This window comes from Dichotomopilus funicola (assembly GCF_033296635.1).
Source record: "Dichotomopilus funicola strain CBS 141.50 unplaced genomic scaffold C8A04scaffold_21, whole genome shotgun sequence".
NCBI classification, from domain to species: Eukaryota; Fungi; Ascomycota; class Sordariomycetes; order Sordariales; family Chaetomiaceae; genus Dichotomopilus; species Dichotomopilus funicola.
Window position 1 is genome coordinate 65,832 of NW_026944042.1, and position 17,264 is coordinate 83,095.

At 53.9% G+C, this 17,264-nt stretch overlaps 5 protein-coding genes across 5 annotated transcripts; 4 read left to right on the forward strand and 1 right to left on the reverse strand.

The window, feature by feature from the left end:
* Window positions 1-1,274: 1,274 nt before the first annotated feature.
* On the reverse strand, window positions 1,275-2,762 carry C8A04DRAFT_36302 (hemolysin-III related-domain-containing protein; the record flags this gene model as incomplete). The annotated part of the gene is made up of 1 exon (XM_062783477.1): window positions 1,275-2,762. The coding sequence occupies one exon, from the start codon at window positions 2,760-2,762 to the stop codon at window positions 1,275-1,277; it is 1,488 nt and encodes a 495-aa protein (XP_062638103.1).
* Window positions 2,763-3,636: 874 nt separating this feature from the next.
* On the forward strand, window positions 3,637-4,430 carry C8A04DRAFT_11215 (Fms-interacting protein-domain-containing protein; the record flags this gene model as incomplete). Its single annotated transcript, XM_062776879.1, has 3 exons — window positions 3,637-3,995; window positions 4,090-4,333; window positions 4,389-4,430. The coding sequence occupies 3 exons, from the start codon at window positions 3,637-3,639 to the stop codon at window positions 4,428-4,430; spliced, it is 645 nt and encodes a 214-aa protein (XP_062638104.1).
* Window positions 4,431-8,116: 3,686 nt separating this feature from the next.
* On the forward strand, window positions 8,117-10,394 carry C8A04DRAFT_36304 (glycosyl transferase family group 2-domain-containing protein; the record flags this gene model as incomplete). The annotated part of the gene is made up of 4 exons (XM_062783478.1): window positions 8,117-8,686; window positions 8,894-9,119; window positions 9,186-9,744; window positions 9,803-10,394. The coding sequence occupies 4 exons, from the start codon at window positions 8,117-8,119 to the stop codon at window positions 10,392-10,394; spliced, it is 1,947 nt and encodes a 648-aa protein (XP_062638105.1).
* Window positions 10,395-13,703: 3,309 nt separating this feature from the next.
* On the forward strand, window positions 13,704-14,652 carry C8A04DRAFT_11198 (uncharacterized protein; the record flags this gene model as incomplete). The annotated part of the gene is made up of 3 exons (XM_062776875.1): window positions 13,704-13,917; window positions 13,958-14,290; window positions 14,441-14,652. The coding sequence occupies 3 exons, from the start codon at window positions 13,704-13,706 to the stop codon at window positions 14,650-14,652; spliced, it is 759 nt and encodes a 252-aa protein (XP_062638106.1).
* A 716-nt stretch (window positions 14,653-15,368) lies between these two features.
* C8A04DRAFT_27458 (uncharacterized protein) lies at window positions 15,369-17,018 on the forward strand (the record flags this gene model as incomplete). Its single annotated transcript, XM_062780304.1, has 4 exons — window positions 15,369-15,458; window positions 15,519-15,977; window positions 16,052-16,736; window positions 16,813-17,018. 4 exons carry the CDS (start codon window positions 15,369-15,371, stop codon window positions 17,016-17,018), a joined length of 1,440 nt encoding a protein of 479 aa, XP_062638107.1.
* Window positions 17,019-17,264: the final 246 nt, after the last annotated feature.

The window sequence follows — 17,264 nt, forward strand, 5'->3', positions numbered from 1 at the left end:
AGCCGTGCCGCTCGGCTTCTTTAAGCGGGCTTAAGCGGCCCTTGTTTCATAGGAGGTATGATGCACCAGGTTTATGAGAGAACAGCCACATAATTTATGGAGGCGAACTGAGTGGATTTGCTGTTTCAAATACCTGCCGTGTCGAGATGGGTCAAGCATTCATAGATTCATCAACTGCACCTTGCGAACGCCGTGCCACCACGCAGTCATCCATGATCACACGTTGGCCAATCAATGCCGTACTTTTTTCAATAAAACGCGGCACTTGATGAATCTAAAGTCTGTTCGTCCTCCGTTGGTGTATCCAGAACCCATCATCGCTCGTACCCCTACTTATTAGTTGTTTAATCCAGCCTATACTCCAGCCTGCTGGAATGTGCCGTGTTCTCTTGGCACCGGCAGCTCGCTCTTTTGTTATCCGTTGGCATTTCCATCCGCCGTGTTCTCGTTTCGCGTAACACCCTAACCGACAACAACAACACCAGGCCTGTCTAGTCTAGTCTAGAAACACGCCAAAAGAATAAGAATAAAACATAATGATAAAATAACAACACCTGCACTCCCTCTTCTTTAACCGACAGTGAGTCGTTCTTCTTCCTTCTTTCTTGAAGACCGGCAGGAATCGGCATGGCCGTATGATGACGAGCGTGCTTGAGGAGCACTGCCGTCAGAGAAACTTCTGAAGCGACCAAGGAACAAAACAGCCATCATTGAAGGCAATAAAATGAGGCGATTGCGGTATGATACTGCCGTCCGCGATGAAGGATACGGCGTGTGCTGAATATCAAGTCCAGAACAGCGGATCCTGCTATAGCCCAGCTTTGGGACACGTAAGTGATGTTCTTGGTTTCGTGCTCTGGCTCGGCTGACAGGCGGCGTAGTCGTGTTGCGATGTGGACAACAGATATTGCCGCAAGGGTACCTGGTGCGCTCCGGTAGCTGGGTATTGCTGTTTGGATGTGAGGGAGCCATTGTCGAGTGACGGCGGGAAAGCTAACCTCTTGCGCAGAACGAAGACTTGGTGACGTGCGCAAGAAACGCGCGATTCAAGCCCCCAGACGCACAGGCGCCTGCCAGCTTCAAACCACCACCAATCCAGAAGACCACATCGGATACGTGGTTGAACGACATTTAGGCCACGACCGTCAACCCCCCTCGAAAGCCCCGGTGGTGTGGGCTTAGGGATCGTTGAACGCCGATTTTCGAATCGGGTCCTGACCTGGGCTAGACCTGCTCAGATGGTTATGCTGGAAGGAATGGACCTGGGTCCAAGCTTAGTATGTCGTGCAACCATGGCTAGCGAGTCGGAAAGCGTGGGAGAAGAATTCCTGCATGGCCGTGTAATGAAACAGGATGCCACCAAGAACGGCAATGTGCCAAAGATTATGGCTGCCCCCAACATAATCGAACATGCCGGGGCACCATCTTTCCGGTACCTTGCTGGCATAGACGAGGGCGCCAAGGAAATATACCAAGAGAGATTTGCCGATCGGGGTGTAAAACTCAAAGACAGTCGCCGGGGAGCGTGTCAGCGAAAGTTGCAGAATGGGGAGGAAGCCCGTGGCAGCAAGTGCAACAAAGAAGGCGACTCGTGCCCATGCCATATCCTGGCCATTGAAGCGTGGGTGCCAAGGAAGGATGACACCGCCGATGCCCAACAATGCCGTCGTAACCATGTAAACCCAGCGGCTGACGGGCTCGCAGTAAAACGCGGTGTACTCGGTCGTCATGATCGAAGCGGCGATGAGCAACGAGATGCCGGTGTAGTCGACACAAGCAAACATCGAAATGAGGCAAACATCGGCCACCGAATTCATGGTGTGCCAGATGACACTGCAGACCAAGCACTGGCATGCGGCGAAGAAGAAGACGGCAGCAATGAAAATGTCCGCCTTTGAGCTCAGCGAGAAATTGGCGCTCGTGGGGTAGAAATAGAACGCGATAGCGAGAACGAGGACAAGGCCTATGGTATGGGACCAGATGTTGACGAGCTCGTTGGAAAAGCTGAATGCAGACCTCACGCAGGCTAATTTCGTCTCGGAGAAGCGATAGCCCTTGGTGATGTGCGGGTTAATCCTCCAGGGAACGGGGAGGTCCTCATAGCGGAGTAGCCCGTGCTCTCTGGCGCGAGAGATGGCACGCTGGACGTGGTCCTCGAGTGATTCAGCCGCACGGAGCGCCCTTTCGATGCCTTCGTCCACAACGCGATGCGCTTCATCCATGATGGTCTCGGCAGTGTTCGCGAGGCCCTTCGCCCGGAATCTGGCAGCTTGGTCCTCCAGGTCCTGCAGCATTTGGTCGAGCAGCTCAATGCCGACCTTCGCCTTTTCGTTGAGAGATTCTGCCGCAGCCATCGCGTCTTGGTAGCCGGACTCGAGGGTTTCCACCATCACATGCAGTCTCCTGCGCCCAGCGCCCATGACCTCTCCCGAAACCTGCGAGCATCTTGTCCTGACAGCCTGTAAGGTGTCGAAGGCGGCTGATATACTCGAGTCCAAGCTGAGCTCTCCATAATTTTCCCAATAATCCAGTCGCTTCTCGAGTTCGGTTAAGAATAGATCCAGCTTAAGAAGGAGGCCTTCCTCTCCGTCCATGAGGTGATTGACAATGGATTTTCTCCTTTGCACAAAGTGGGAGTGACGACGCCTTCGTGCTGGGGGGCGGCCATGGGGTTGAGCCCCCGAAGATGAGCCCTTTGGGGCATCGTCACAGCTGCCGAATGTGAATGGGGCCGGGCAGCCCATGTTGGACGAAACATCCATATCGGAATGAAGGTTGCGCAGACACAAGCGCCACAGGCGTTGTGGGAGGGGACAGTTTGGTCAGCGCAACCCGGAAGTTGTACCAAGAAAAGGGTACCGGCAGCACCCTCAGGTTGGCAATGTAAAGAAGCTATCGGATGCGGTGGTGCTCCGTGGTTGAAGGAGAGGAAGACGGGGCCGTGGTCATCCGTGAGGGTTTCGGTGCCGTTCGCTGTGTAGAGACGAGTGTTAAGAATGCTTTTGGGAAAAGATAGGACCGAAAAAGTCAAGGCCAATATCGGCCGGTTCGTCGCTCGAACACAGCCAAAAGCCCGCCTAGGAACAACACTCTCAGCGTTGAATTGAGACTGGGAAAATGGAGGGCAATCGTCAAGAAGAAAAGGGGACAGCGGGTTTTGGGCGGAGTGCTTGCAGCGGAGGTTGAGGCGAACGCCGGGTGCAAGCCGGCCCAAGAAATAAAGAGGGGCCCCAGAGCGCCCACTCTCGTGCAGATGGGACGATGTGTCAGCAGGCCGAGCACCAATTGTTGCCGTTTGCGGCCCCACAGAGTTCAACAACACATGCAAGCGGGTTTTTGGCTTTCTGGGCTCTCCAGGTTCCACTTGGGGACGATTCGCCAACGCAAAGCGGTTCTCCATAACGTGGAAATATGGTTGGCTGTCTCTTTCCCCGGCCCAGTACATTCTCAACTCACCCAACAACAGCAAGTTTCGGAGAGACCCAATCCCCAAACCTTCTCCAAACACGGGGAAGTGGGCTTCCTGCTGCTCACTGGAGCTGCCGGGAAGCATCAACGTTCGCGGCCCACATCCGGCCGAAGTCACCCAACACCTCGACGTGTCTTCCCCACCACCATCCAACGCAACATCTTACCATGACGGTCGACGAACACATCACCGATCCTTCCTTGGCCTCTGTGGTTGAGACATCCAAGGCCGCGAGGGACCAGGCGCAGGCCCTGGTGGCCCTGATAGCGCAAGAAACGGCCGACAACACCAACGATCCTATCTCTGCCGATGCCCTGACCGAGATTTCGAAGCAGCAGAAGCGCCTTAACACCAACCTCGCTCACCTGAGGGGCTTGCACCGAGCTGCGCATTTTCGTGCGCGCGAAACCAAGGGTCAGACCGCTGAGGCGCGACATGAGGTCGATGTCCTACATCTACAGCTGCAAAATTTACACTATGAGCAAAGGCACCTGGAGGGAGAGATTGCTGCTTGTGAAGGATTTGAGTACGCGACCCCCTCAACCTCCCCTTCGTGTTGCCGCCGCCCCATCCCCTAATAAGATACATACGCAGGTTGCTAACGGACTTCCCAATCTCAGCCACACGTACCAACTCCTTCCATTGATATCGGTTGAAGATTTTCTTGCGCAGCATCCTGAGCATGCGACGGCCGACGAAAATACGTTAATGGTAGCGCGGATCAACCAAGAGCGGGCAGAGCGCGAGACTCTCGAGCAGCAGCGCGTGGAGCTGCAAAAGCGAAAGCAGAAGCTTATTACTGAGAACAAGAGGCGCAGAGACGATCTTGCGAACCTTGACAAGGACCTCGAGAAGTTCATCGATGTAAGTAATACCTGGTTTTACGAGACAACGCTTATACTGATACATTATTCCACAGGCAGCGAAACCCATCCAAAAAATGTTCGAGAAAGTGGTCTGAAATAATCTCAGACAGCACACATTTTGTCAAGATACTGTGATGCGCAGATCGGCCACGTCTCTGACAATGGACTGTCTTTAAGTCCCGGGTGAACTGTTCAGTCTGTTGATTGTCAGGAATTGACGGTGCTATATCTTTAGGTTGATCCAGACACCGCCGAACGGCCAACCAAATCCTCAGTCCCTGGCGGCGTCGGGTATGCCGGGCCTGAAAAGGACAAGGTGAGGAATGCGGCCGGCGGCCGGCGGAGGACATAGAGGACGATCGTTCGCCCGTGGGAGGTAGATATATGACGAGACGGAAAACGGGAAATAAACTCCTGTGTCGGGTTGAGGTCTGTCTGCGCCTCACCCTTTCCGATCTCCGATACCCATGGACCTAGTTTGTAGTACGGTAGATAATACGCATTTCGTGGCGCTGCTGGGAAGTTCGCCATGCCCTCCGCCTCAGATGAAGACATTCATCAGTCTCAAAAGCCACACACGCCCAGGCGCTGACGTGAGAAGTAGTTACACAGTAGACACTCGTCTCGGCTTTGATACTCTTGTGACCAGACTCGCCAGAGTCCCAGCGATTGAGAATTTCGCCCGAAACTGTCGGAAGCAACCCGTTGCGGTTCCCATGGATCTGCTTTCGGTAACACGCAGTACTTCGTACCTTGGGAACGGTCAAAACCGATGAAGAACTCCACACACGCGACCGTTTGAAGGCAAGGCATCTCCGATCTGATACGCGCTGACATGACGGGGGAAGGGAGGAACATGGGCGGGTCCTCTGATGAATTTCCAGCCCTGGTCGACGCGTCCACGACGCGCAAAACCCGGTCCTCAATTCCAACTGTTCCTCCCATTGGTGCTACACTGTTGAACCAAGGTAACGGTGCAATAACTTGGCTCTCGGGCCACGGTGCGGGATCGCGGCGCAACCCGACGAGCGGCTGGCTGACGGTTTTGCTCGAAAAAGTAGTTTGCCGGCAACTGCCTCACCTTCTAGTGTAGAGTAGAGGCTTCGTCTTCTGGGCTCGAGAGCATTGTATGCCATCTTACACTACACTACAAAGCCAGGGCCGGGTCGACGAACGAATTTGCTGTGATCAACGGAATTGTTGACTGAATCCCGGGTCCCAAGCCGCCAAGGGCTCCGTGAGCTTGGCCTCTGACGCGTTGGCTCATAATGCCAAGCGAAATTATCATGGTTGAGGAGCGAAGTTTGATCCTGGGGAAAAGAAGCTTCATCACTGGCTCACGAAAAGTTTGCGTGAGACCCTTCCCGACGGAGAGAAGCCGGGAAAAACAGGAAGCCAATCAGCGTTCATCACATCCTGAAATGAAATGAGATGAATCGCGCAGGAGCAACCGAGCCGCACGAGGCCTCCAGAACTAAATCGTCGGCCGACGTAATGTTCTGTTATTACGTTACACATCCACCTGTCGGGGTCGGGGAAATGGGTTTAATCAATGGCATGAATTGTTTTCCGAGCGAAAAATGTGAAGGAGAAATAAGAATCAAACAAACGAGCGAGAGCAGAGCTCAGAGGCTCTTTTGATGTAGGGGACTTCCGAAAACAGACGGGAGAAGAAAGTCGATACCTCACTGCGAGATCAACCCCGTCCCTGCTGAGAGGCACAGCACACATCCCAAGATACGGATACCTTAGCTGTTAGGGAGCCCAGCCGGCCCAACTGAAGAACCATTCTCATCCCGATTCCCGACTGACACAGTTCGCAACATTTTCAACAAAGCGCGGCGAGCTCCACCAGTTCGCCTGGCCAATGGTGCTTGCATGTTCCCCCCAGCCTCCCATCATAATTTCCCAAAGTGGCATGGGCCCACAAACAAGGGCCCAGAGCCCGAAGAGAGTTGACAGGCTGGGGGAACATTGAATTTCTGGGGACCGTTCATCGTGGAGATCCAGCTTGCCAGCTTTCCAACTTTCGGTTCAAGCCAAGCACCAAACGGGAGGTGCCGATTTTCCGAGCGTACATACGCGGAAACCTCCTTTGCTAACTGAACTGTTTCCGACAACGGTGGGCGGGGCACGGGGTGCTGTTTGGGACATGCCAACGCGAGCTGCGAAAAATGAACCGACAAACCCCACCCATAAACTCCCCCAAACCATCAAACCACTCGCAACTTTTCTTTCCCAGGCTGGATGCGATTGGTTATTTCCCTAGGCGATGAACCAAGAACGACCCGCAATGGCCTCCCCCCACGAAGGACGGCTGGACGCCGAAAGAGGGAGAAGGGACATGTCGCATTGCGGCGACATGTACATATAAAACAATCACGCGGAAAGCATCTGCATTCAACGGCGGCGCCTGACATGACGAGAGGTTGAGCTTGTTGGGGTCTGCGCCTTTCCCCGAGAGCGATGTCGTCAGCGCGGGTGGTCTGAGGGGCTGGAGATACACCGCCGTGGTGGAGGTGGAGTTGATCTCCACGCGTGTCTTGACGAGGCCCTGTGGTTGGTGAGAGGGAACCTGTGTGATCCCATTTGATTTCCCGATTGTCTCGACACAGGGTCACAGGCAACAACGAAGTTGCAAGCGAAAAGCAGCCCGGCTGGAAATGCCGCTGCTTGGTAGTGAGTGAGGGACCAAAAACGCCTCTCAGCATGGCCCTACGCTGTCTCAACCACCCTCGATGCAGGTGCCTTTCCCGAGGGAGCTTCTGTTACCAAAGTATCTGTAAAACTCCAAATTTCTGGGTCTGCAAGCCGATCCCATGTGAAGGAAGAAAATTAACTGGGGGCACCAACGGGAGCCGCTCCCTCATGTCTACCGCTCAGCTCGTTGTTCGATCGATAAAAAAAAATAAGGTATCTACCGAGCTGCCTAGTTGTGAATGGACATTTTTGCTTTCCTTTCTCCTTTCTCTTTTCAAAGGATCAAATGAAGACAGAAAAAAATCGTCACATCCCGTCTGGTCTCGTCATCAAGGAACACCCAATGTTCTATTTTTCGCTTTGCCGCTCGCAAGAAATGTTTTCTGGCATGTTGAGCCTTGGTTAGGTCGGATGGGAAATTTGTTGCCTAAATAGGAAAGGCGCAGGGTGTATTGGCAGGCATAATATTCCCCACTCGGTCGCTGAACCTTGCCCCTGTTCCTGGCATTGCACATCCAGGCTCAGGCTAGCCCGAGGTAGCACCCTAGCACTGTGCATCGTGGGTTGGCGCTGGGCGCGGTCCCCCTTTTTCCTTCCCTGTTGCTGTGGGCGGCCAGTCCTTTGCAAAGGTTTCATCGAGCTACCCTCAGCTCCAGCACGCCCACCCCCGACGGACCCCCCAGCACAGCACGACTTCGCCGCCTTTCGCAAGACGGTTATCATTGCACCCAAAGGTTTTCTCTCTTTCCTTTCTCTCTTTTTCCCTCTCCTCCCGCAGTCCCTCCTTCCACCCTCCCCCTCTATGAAGCTTTGCGACCTGTGGACCTGTTGAAGCACCACGCCGAGTCCATCTCGACTCGCGTCCCCTCTGTCCACACGGGCCTCCACAACCTAACGCCTCGTGGTCATTTTATCGCCCGATTTCGCCGTCGCCTTCCTTCAATTCCTACCGGCGCATTTGATCCACAACGAAGAATACCAACGACCGTGTCCCCGTGTTGGCGTTGCCGATTCGCGACATAATTAGCGGGTTCTGGTCTTTTGTTTCGTTGTTTATCGGACCACCAACGCAATCGTCACGATGTCGATCTTTACGTGGTGCAGCCGGCGCGCCGGCGGTCTTGCGATGCTCGCTACAATTGGGCTTTCGTACTGGGTTATCTCGACAGAACTGGAGAACCGACGGCAAACCTTCAAATACGAGTCGCTCGAAAGCCTGAGTGCGCCTCGAGAACACGACCCGAAGAGCGGCGGCCTCTGGATCAAACTCTTCACATACTACTGCTTGCTTATTCACTTCCTCGTCTTCATCTTCCCGCTTCGCTCTTGCTGGGCCGTCTTTAGCATCAACCGGAATATCAAGAAGGCCGCACGCACTCGGGCCTTGAGGGACATCAAGTTTGGCCACCGTCGCCGCGGCTCCTCGACCTCGCTCTCCAGCTCTGAGACTTTGACCTCATCGCGGGACATTAGCTCGACCTCGAGCAGCGAGGCTGGCGATTTGGACCCGGAAACCTATACCGACGGCGATATCGCGCCTGACCGCGTCATTCACGCCATTGTGATCCCGAACTACAAGGAGGAAAATGACACGCTCCGCGAGACGCTCGAGGTGCTGGCTTCGCACCCCCAAGCTCGCAACACCTACGATGTAAGCCGCTTTTCTACACGCTCTTTTTGTTCTTTTTCCTTCTTGACCTGGTGTTACCCATCGTGCACCGACCTTCGATTGTTGAGTCCTTCAACAATTTGGCGGTTAAAATGTACTTCCTGGAGGCGCAGTGAAGTTCAAAACAACATTGCGGTCTATCTTGCATAAATCGGTCAACGTGCCCATTGCTGACGCCCGATGATTTAGGTCTTCCTCGCGATGGAACAGCGGGAACACAATGCAGAGACCAAGGCCACCAGATTCACCAACGAGTTCTCCAAGAAGTTTCGCTCAATTGACTTTACCGTACATCCTCCCGACATTCCTGGTGAGCTGGCCGGTAAAGGAAGCAATATGGCGTGGGCTGCCCGCAAGCTGAGCGAGAAATACGCTCTTGGTCAGCGCAAGGATGTCATCGTCACGGGCATCGACGGTAGGTACCTCCTAACCTCTGAACACAACTCGGGGACGATCTGCTAACCAGTCTTGTCTCGTGTAGCTGACAGCCATCTCTCCTGCAACTACTTTGGAAACGTAACGACCATGCATGTGGCCCATCCCGACACCGCGACGACCACTCTCTACTCGGCTCCCATCATCTTTGACCGCAACGCGCACAACGTTCCGGCTATTGTCCGTGTTGCCGATGTCCTCTGGTCCGCCGCCGGCATGTCTGGCCTGTACAAGGGTTCAAGCGTTGCTCCGCCCACATCCGTCTACTCGGTGCCTCTCGAGCTTGTCGACCGTGTTGGCGGCTGGGATTGTGACTCAGAGGCCATTGGCGAGGATCTCCACATGTACCTGAAGTGCTTTTTTGCCCTGAACGGCAACCTCACGGTCCGCACAGTTATGAGCCCTGTCAGCCAGACCAACGTGACCGGCGGTGGCCGGGGCAAGGGCCTTCCCGGTCTCGTCATGGATATTCGCGCTCGGTACAAGCAGGCCCTGCGGCACATGTGGGGTGCCCTCGACACTGGCTACGCAATCAGGAAGTTTGTGGAGGTTTGGAAGGAGAGGAAGCACACCTCGAGGGCTTTCCGGCCGTTGCATACCTCTCTGTAGGTTATACGTCGCTCTAACATTTGGTTAATGACTCAATAAACTAACATGAATTAGGAACGACGACTCCGATAACTACGTTCCGCAGTCGCAGATCGATGGTGCGGATCCTGAGGCTGTCCCCGAGAGCGGCATTTTCTCCGACGTTGTGACCGACACCCTGAAGGAGCCAGACTGGCAACGCATCGCCATCCTGTTTCACCGCATGTTCGAAGCCCACTTCTTGCCCGTCCAGATGACCATCCTCGTCGTCGCTTCCACCCTCTTCATGTGGGCTACCGAAGGGACCGGTGATGTACACGGAGTTGCCTGGATCTACAGCATTTGTAATGTCCTGCGCACTCTCGGTTTCATGGAGGTTGCATTCTACCTCTTCCTCTACGAGAGCTTCCACAAGACCTGTGTTGAGACCCGCGAGAAGGAAATGGGTGACGCCGGCTTGCTCAAGGGCATGCACTTCTCTCGAAGGGAGGTCAAGACCAACTTCATCGACTATGTCATGGTTCCCCTAGTCGCACCAATTTTTGGCTCAATCCCTTGCGCTCAGGCCCAAATATGCCATTTCTGGACACTGGACCTGGTGTATACAGTCAGCAAAAAGGTGACCCGGCGGAGGGCGAAGTCGGTCAACGTTGATGCGTTGGTATAATGCGCCCGTGTGGATAACGACCTTTTTAATGCGGCTTTCCTGTTTATTTTGGCCATATATTCGGCTTTTTTCTCCCTCCGCCTTCGCGGGTAATGCTCTCTGAGCTTAATCCGGTCGCCTCTTCTCACGACACCCTACGACACCGCTGCCAACCACCGAAACCCGTTATTTTTCACTTCTTTGGGGAATGTTTATTTTACTCGACTCCTGACGACAGGACTCGGGTCGGTGGTCGTTTCGGTCTTTATTCCTTACAGCACGGGGCTTGAGAGTCCCGTGGATGTAAATCATGCGGACGTAATGTTGATATGCATGGCATGGCATCGGCATTTGGCATCTAGATATGGGGTTCGACTTTTTTTTCCATTATTTTTTGTCCCCACTTTGTCTTTTGCTGGGCGGCTTCCATCGGAGTTACAGGAGCAGGAGAAGGGGAGACACCATTATACCGGCAGGGGTTCTTGGGAGGGCATCAAACACGGACGATATCCCGCCTTGCTGGCGCCATTCGCTTAAAAGGAGATTGGGGAGAGGAAAGGGGCGGCAGGTGTGCGCTTATGACGACGCGGGTGTACTACCCCACACGTATTCTACGACACAGCGCCGAGTCGAGAAGATCCCAACGAAGACAAACAACACGGCATTAACAGACGTGATGGGATAGGAAGGGTATGCTCTTGGTTGCACCCGGAGTGTGCTAGTCCTAGCGTGGAGCACGACAGTCAGGGAAGTAGAGGATGATGCAAAGACGCTGGGGCTCTATGATCCGTGACTGGGGACACCCGATGGGTTTCCCCAGGGTGCACCCATAATACCACACGTCTAAGCCCCCTAATATTTAATCTTATAACTGTGTACATACTAGCTGGAAGTAAGGCAGGGACACGAGTTGAGGATCATCACGGCGTTCGCTCACAGTGGCGGATGGGGGTGTGATTGTTTCCTAGTGGGCCTGGGGTGGGATGACTTGGATGGCGGAGTTGGGGAGTGTGGGAAAGGCGGAATGCCGATACAAAGGCTTATTATCATGTATTGTGTTAATTATAGGGGAGGTTGGGGGGATATGGATCGCTATTCTGGAGACATGGTATTGGCCTAGGCAGTAGAGAAGGGGACGGAGTGAAGAATTGAACCACGACGCTCGCTTTGGGCTACGATACCACGAAATGAACTTGTCCCATAAATACAACCGACCCCTACTGCTTACTTGTCTGTTACTTCTTTTTCTTTCAAATTCCTCATCAACTAGAAGGTGTACTTAATCCCATGTCAACAGGGCGGGAGACATTCACCAGCCGTTGCATCATTTAACAGTGCTGTGCTCCTCTTCCTTCAATGTTGCAGCAGGCCTGCCCGAGTTTGAGGGGGGTTACGAATACATTGCATCGTAAGGTTCAATCTCCTCAGAATACGCCTAACTTTAATGATGTGGAAGCAGACGACAGCAGGCGGAGCAAAGATGAGGCTGGCGTAGTGGCTGTGGATGCTGGGCTCGACTAGGTTGGCTCTTGTGGGAGTCCATTCATTTCCTCGGCCGCACTCCTCAAGTCATCTTCCTGAGTTCCATCCGCAGCTGCGCCGTTAAGAGGGGTCGCACGCTTACGCAAAGGGTGAAATTCGTTACCCGGGCCACATGTCCCGTGCAGGACCCGGGTGTATGGTATTTGAGTAATCAAACTGTCTACGAATACAATGCGTCGTAACCTCACCTCCAGCAAGCGTGACTTTGCGCCGAATAACAACTTGGGCGTGCAAGATCCACCCACCTAGGCAGGTCATCCACTCCAGATGAAGTTTTTTGTCTATTTCCTAGTCTCTTGAAAGAGAGGAAAAATGAGAAAAATCTTCTTTTTTGCCGTTGTGCCGCTCTGCCGTTGTGCCGCCTCCAGATGATTGTGGCGGAGTGGAAGCAGCCGAGGCCAGACCCCTCTGCTTTTAAGAGGGTGAGATTCCACAGCTGCACCTCAGTCTTGGCTGATGCAATCCGCTGTGTTGTCGCGTGTCAATGGCGGGGAGCTGTACCGAAGCCGTTTTTCGTTTCTTGATCCCCGTTGGTCGGCGATTTAGCGAGCCTTTAAGGATTTTGGATCGCTGACGGCTCCTAGTCGTCGATGGAGCTGTTTATTTTGGGGAGAGTGCTCTGTGTTGTCAGCATTCTGAGACCTAACACCGGTGTATTCATGATGATATGGCTCCCATACACTGGTAAATACCACGAAAGAGCTCGCCTTTGGCTTGCCTGTGTCAACGGTGGGAATAAATGGATAGGTAGGGAGGGAGGTAAATTGGGGAATGAATACGCTAGATGACGCGGCTCGAGCCCTGATGCCCCGATCTTGGCGGATGCGGTGTTTCTGGTGTGTGGGGTTTCAGCCGAACATTGTGGCTGTGGGTATGCGAGTTTGGTGACTCGGTTCGCATTAGATAAGGCAGGGAGAATATTGTTAAGGAAATACTTCACACACATCCTCTACAGCCGGGCGTGGAGTCGATTGTTTCGAGGGACTCTTGAGTCCATTTGGGTTTCGGAATGCGTATTTCCTATTTGGTGATAACTAATGCTCCAATGAAGTCACTGACAGAGGCATAGGTTTTTGGTTGTGTGTGGGCATGGACATATCTGATTCGAAACGATCTGCTATGTCAACGACCCAAGACTGAGAGAAGCTCAAATTCTGTAGACCCATGTACGCTCTCGGCTCCGACAATAAAGTCCCTTTATCGCCTCGAGAAACTAACTATAACGTCTCAAGTAACGTTATGTGTTACCTAGTGGAAGTTATCATCATTTGGATCCCTGTCCAGTTTTCGAGCGCCGGCTTGGCAACGGAATTCCCTCGAATTCGCTCACCATAGTGTAAACAGCCTTTCTTCAATCTGTTTCACTATTGAACTGAACCTCCGTGATGGGGCCAGGTATCCAATCGTCGTGGCGCTTTCCCGCCTCCTGGTGCGCCGCGTGGCCGCAAAACGTTGTGCCGAAGCGACTCGGAAGTTAAATCGACATTGGCCAATCAGGAGCTAAGCCGACAGACCACCCGGCCAATGGCCCGGTGGTCAACGCCGTGCTCACGGTCGTCCGGGGTAGCGTGTCGGCGCCGAGGCTCCGGAGCCTTTCGGTGATGGCTTCAATACTATCTAGGGGTAATGATGGAGGTAGGAGGAGAATGCGCATATTTAAGGTGAATAGATACTACAATACTCTTTCGTGATGTCTTCCATGACAGAACGACACCCCCGAGAAGTATCGATTCAAAAAATTCAAAGCAGCGCATCATAGGGCTTTTATCCCGTTTTCAAATCGCGAACATGGCGGTTATCGAATCTCGTCCCAAGATCCGTATCGGGGTCTTCATACCCACGGATTGCCAGCTCTTGGACATGGCTTGCGTCGACATCTTCGGCACCATGAGCTACGAATATCTGACTATTGTCAAGGACCTGGTGCCAGGCCCCCTGATGAACCTGGCTCCCAGTGTTGAGATCTCCTGTAACTACTCCCCTACTTTTCCTGTTATCTTACGTGGCCGAGAGCATATACTCACCTTCGTACTTCAATTAAGACATCTCCGTGGTCCAGCCCGGCGAGCTTATTCGGCTCACCTCTTCTGCCTCCGTTGCCTGCACGCATCATTTCTCCGACCCCAAGATGCAGCCGGGTATGCTAGACATCGTCTTCGTCCCGGGCCCGGACCCGGCCGTTGATTATTCCAACCTGAAGGACGCCCTGGACTGGCTCACCGCACACGCTGCCCACCCTGGGACCGACATCCTGAGTGTCTGTACCGGTGCCTATCTATGCGGCGCGGCCGGGGTGTTCAACGGAAAGAAGGCGTCCGGACCGAGAGGGGTGCAAGGCGACCTGGAAAAGAAGTTTCCCGACGTGAAATGGGTTGGTGGCGAGTTCAGATGGGTGAAGGATGGAAATATTTGGAGTAGTGGTGGGTCTTCCGAACTGCCCTTCCTGCTTTCACTGCGTTTGCCCTTCGGGACGTTCCGCGCCGTCGAAGGCCGTTTGCTCGGTGGCTAACAACGTATGGTCATAGGGGGAGTCACCAACGGGAATGACCTGGTCGCAGCTTACGCTCGGACGACTAGCCGATTTCCAGGGCCAGTAGTTGAGCTGGCCCTGATGGCGACGGACACGGGAGACAGGGCGCAGAGATATGACACTGGGAAAACTGCGGTAACCTTGGGCGTCTTGTGGCAGGTTCTAAAGGCCATGCTTATGGGAGTTGGAAAGACCAAGGAAGCTTGAAATTGAGACTGGCGGAAACCGTACCTAGGATCGTTGATGGCATTGGAACTATTTTATCCGGGACAGGTCGAGATTGGAAAGGGATTTTTGTACGAAGTAGCTTGACAAAGTAGTGTACTTTAGCTGGGTCTTAATCCATGGGTACCAGTCTTTTTGAAAACAGGAAGAAAAGTCCACAGTCTGTCCAGGTGCACCCGTCGTTGGCTCCGAGTGGAAGGCGGGTAGTCGGTCCCGCGCTGGAGTCGATTGTATGTGAGCAGGCCTCTGGGCTGATATGGATGACTTGAGCACCGATAGGCTAAAAATACAGGATCAAACGGGACGATGAGCACGCGCATTGGTGCTCAGCGGGCCGTTTGCAACGGCCCCAAAACATGGCGATAGAGGCGCCTAAGCCCCAAGTGGTAGGCGGTGGCTGCGTTTGCGGGGTTCGACGCGGTTGGCCTGGAAGCGAGTGGGGCGATAGACTCTTATCGGGGACGAACTGTGGAGCGGCTCCAAATTTTTTTGGCATCGAGCGAACTTGGGGAACAGGACTTGACCTTTTCGCCCAAGCCGCTGCGACTTGAAGCTTGGGATCCTCTTGACTTTTTTCCCCTTCGCATCCGTGTTGACTTTTCTTTGCGACGACATCGTTTTTCGGTATTTATTCGACTTCAATTATCGGGCTTAGCCACAATAATTGGTCAATCCGACACCGATTACTCTCATTCACAATGTCGTCCCTTCTTCCCGTTGCCGTGTACGGCCTCGAGGTCCCCACGGGGGAGGTCTTGGTGCCTGCCGAGATCGAGTTTCCGGCGACGGTACGTCCCCAACCTGACTTTTTTCGCGCGCGTGCAGCGTAAACTTACAATCGCCCCCAGATCCGGATCACAATGGCTGCCATTGACCCGACCGCGGCGCCAGAAACCGATGGGCAGGGCAATGTCCCTTCGGTCCCTCGCTCAACCCTGAAGATTTACAAGGTCAACGATGATGAGGACGATGAGGATGAAGACGATTACCTTCAGAATCTCCTTGGTGGCGGTGATGATGACGAGGAGGATTCGGACGAGGAAGAAGAGGAGGAGGTCAACGGCGGTCCTAGCGACCCTTCCAAGTCCAAGAAGGCACGCCGGGAGGCCGCCTTCAAAAAGCTTCTTGAGGCTACCCAGGAGGATTCGGATGACGAGATGGAGGACGCAGGCTCCAAGCCCAACGGCTCCAAAAAGAAGGGCAAGGGTAAGGCGAGCGACGAGGACGAGGAGAGTGACGAGGAGGAGGACGAGGCCCCTGACTTCGACATGGAGGAATTCGTCGTGTGCACCCTCGACACCGAGCGCGTAAGTAGAAACAGCCGTCTGTGGCTTCCGGGAGTATAAGAAATGGGTGGTATGCTAACGGTGATATGACACAGACCTACCAGCAGCCCATCGACATTACCGTCGGCGAGGGTGAGAAGGTTTTCTTCAGTGTGAAGGGTACCCATACCATCTACCTGACTGGTAACTATGTCGTGCCTCAGGATGAGGGGGAAGACGATGACGATGACGAGGAATACTCCGACGACGAGTACGATCTCCCCCCTGGTCTTGAGGACGAAGACTCCGACGAGATGAGCGATGAGCTCGACGACATTGACGGCACCCCCCGGATTAAGGAGATTGACACGGACGATGAGGAGGCGCCTAAGCTTGTCGAGACTAAGAAGGGCAAGAACAAGCGGGTCGCCGAGGAGGCGGCCGAGGGTCTCGACGAGCTGATGGCCAAGGATGAGAAGAAGCTTTCGAAGAAGCAACAGAAGAAGCTCAAGAACAACCAGGGCGAAGCTGTGGCTGCCGAGGTCAAGGCCAAGGAGTCTTCCGCCGCTAAGGGCGACAAGAAGGTTCAATTTGCCAAGAATCTAGAGCAAGGCCCAACCGGCCCTGCCAAGGACAAGGCCGAGAACAAAGGCGACAAGAAGGGCGCCGCGCTCGGCGTCAAGGTGGTTCAGGGCGTGACCGTCGATGACCGCAAGATTGGCACTGGCCGTACCGCCAAGTCCGGTGACCGTGTGGGTATGCGGTACATCGGAAAGCTACAGAACGGCAAGGTTTTTGACTGTAAGTTGGCATCAATCCAGGCCGTTACTGTTTTTTCTCATATTTACTGGACAACCACTGACCCACTGTAATGTAGCGAACAAGAAGGGCGCGCCGTTCTCCTTCAAGATTGGCAAGGGCGAGGTTATCAAGGGCTGGGATGTCGGTATTGCCGGCATGTCCGTCGGCGGCGAGCGTCGTCTGACCATTCCTGCCCACCTTGCCTACGGCTCCCGCGCGATTCCTGGCATCCCGGCAAACAGCACCCTTATCTTCGATGTCAAGCTCATTGAGATTAAGTAGGATGATCACCCTGTACTAAGAGCCTTACCCCCTCGGTATTTTTGAGCGCGGCGTCGGTTGTTGCCTGTCTATACACCATGGGGGTTCGATTTCCTTTTGTTATATCTTCCATGTATGACTCGCGTGTCGGGGTCCGGGTCGCCTAATTTCCTCTGGTTTGCTGTTCCTGTCAAGGGGTTAATGTGCAGCGCCATAGTGTCATGGAGACCTCTGACCTGGCGTGGTCTGCGAGAGGCCCATCACCGA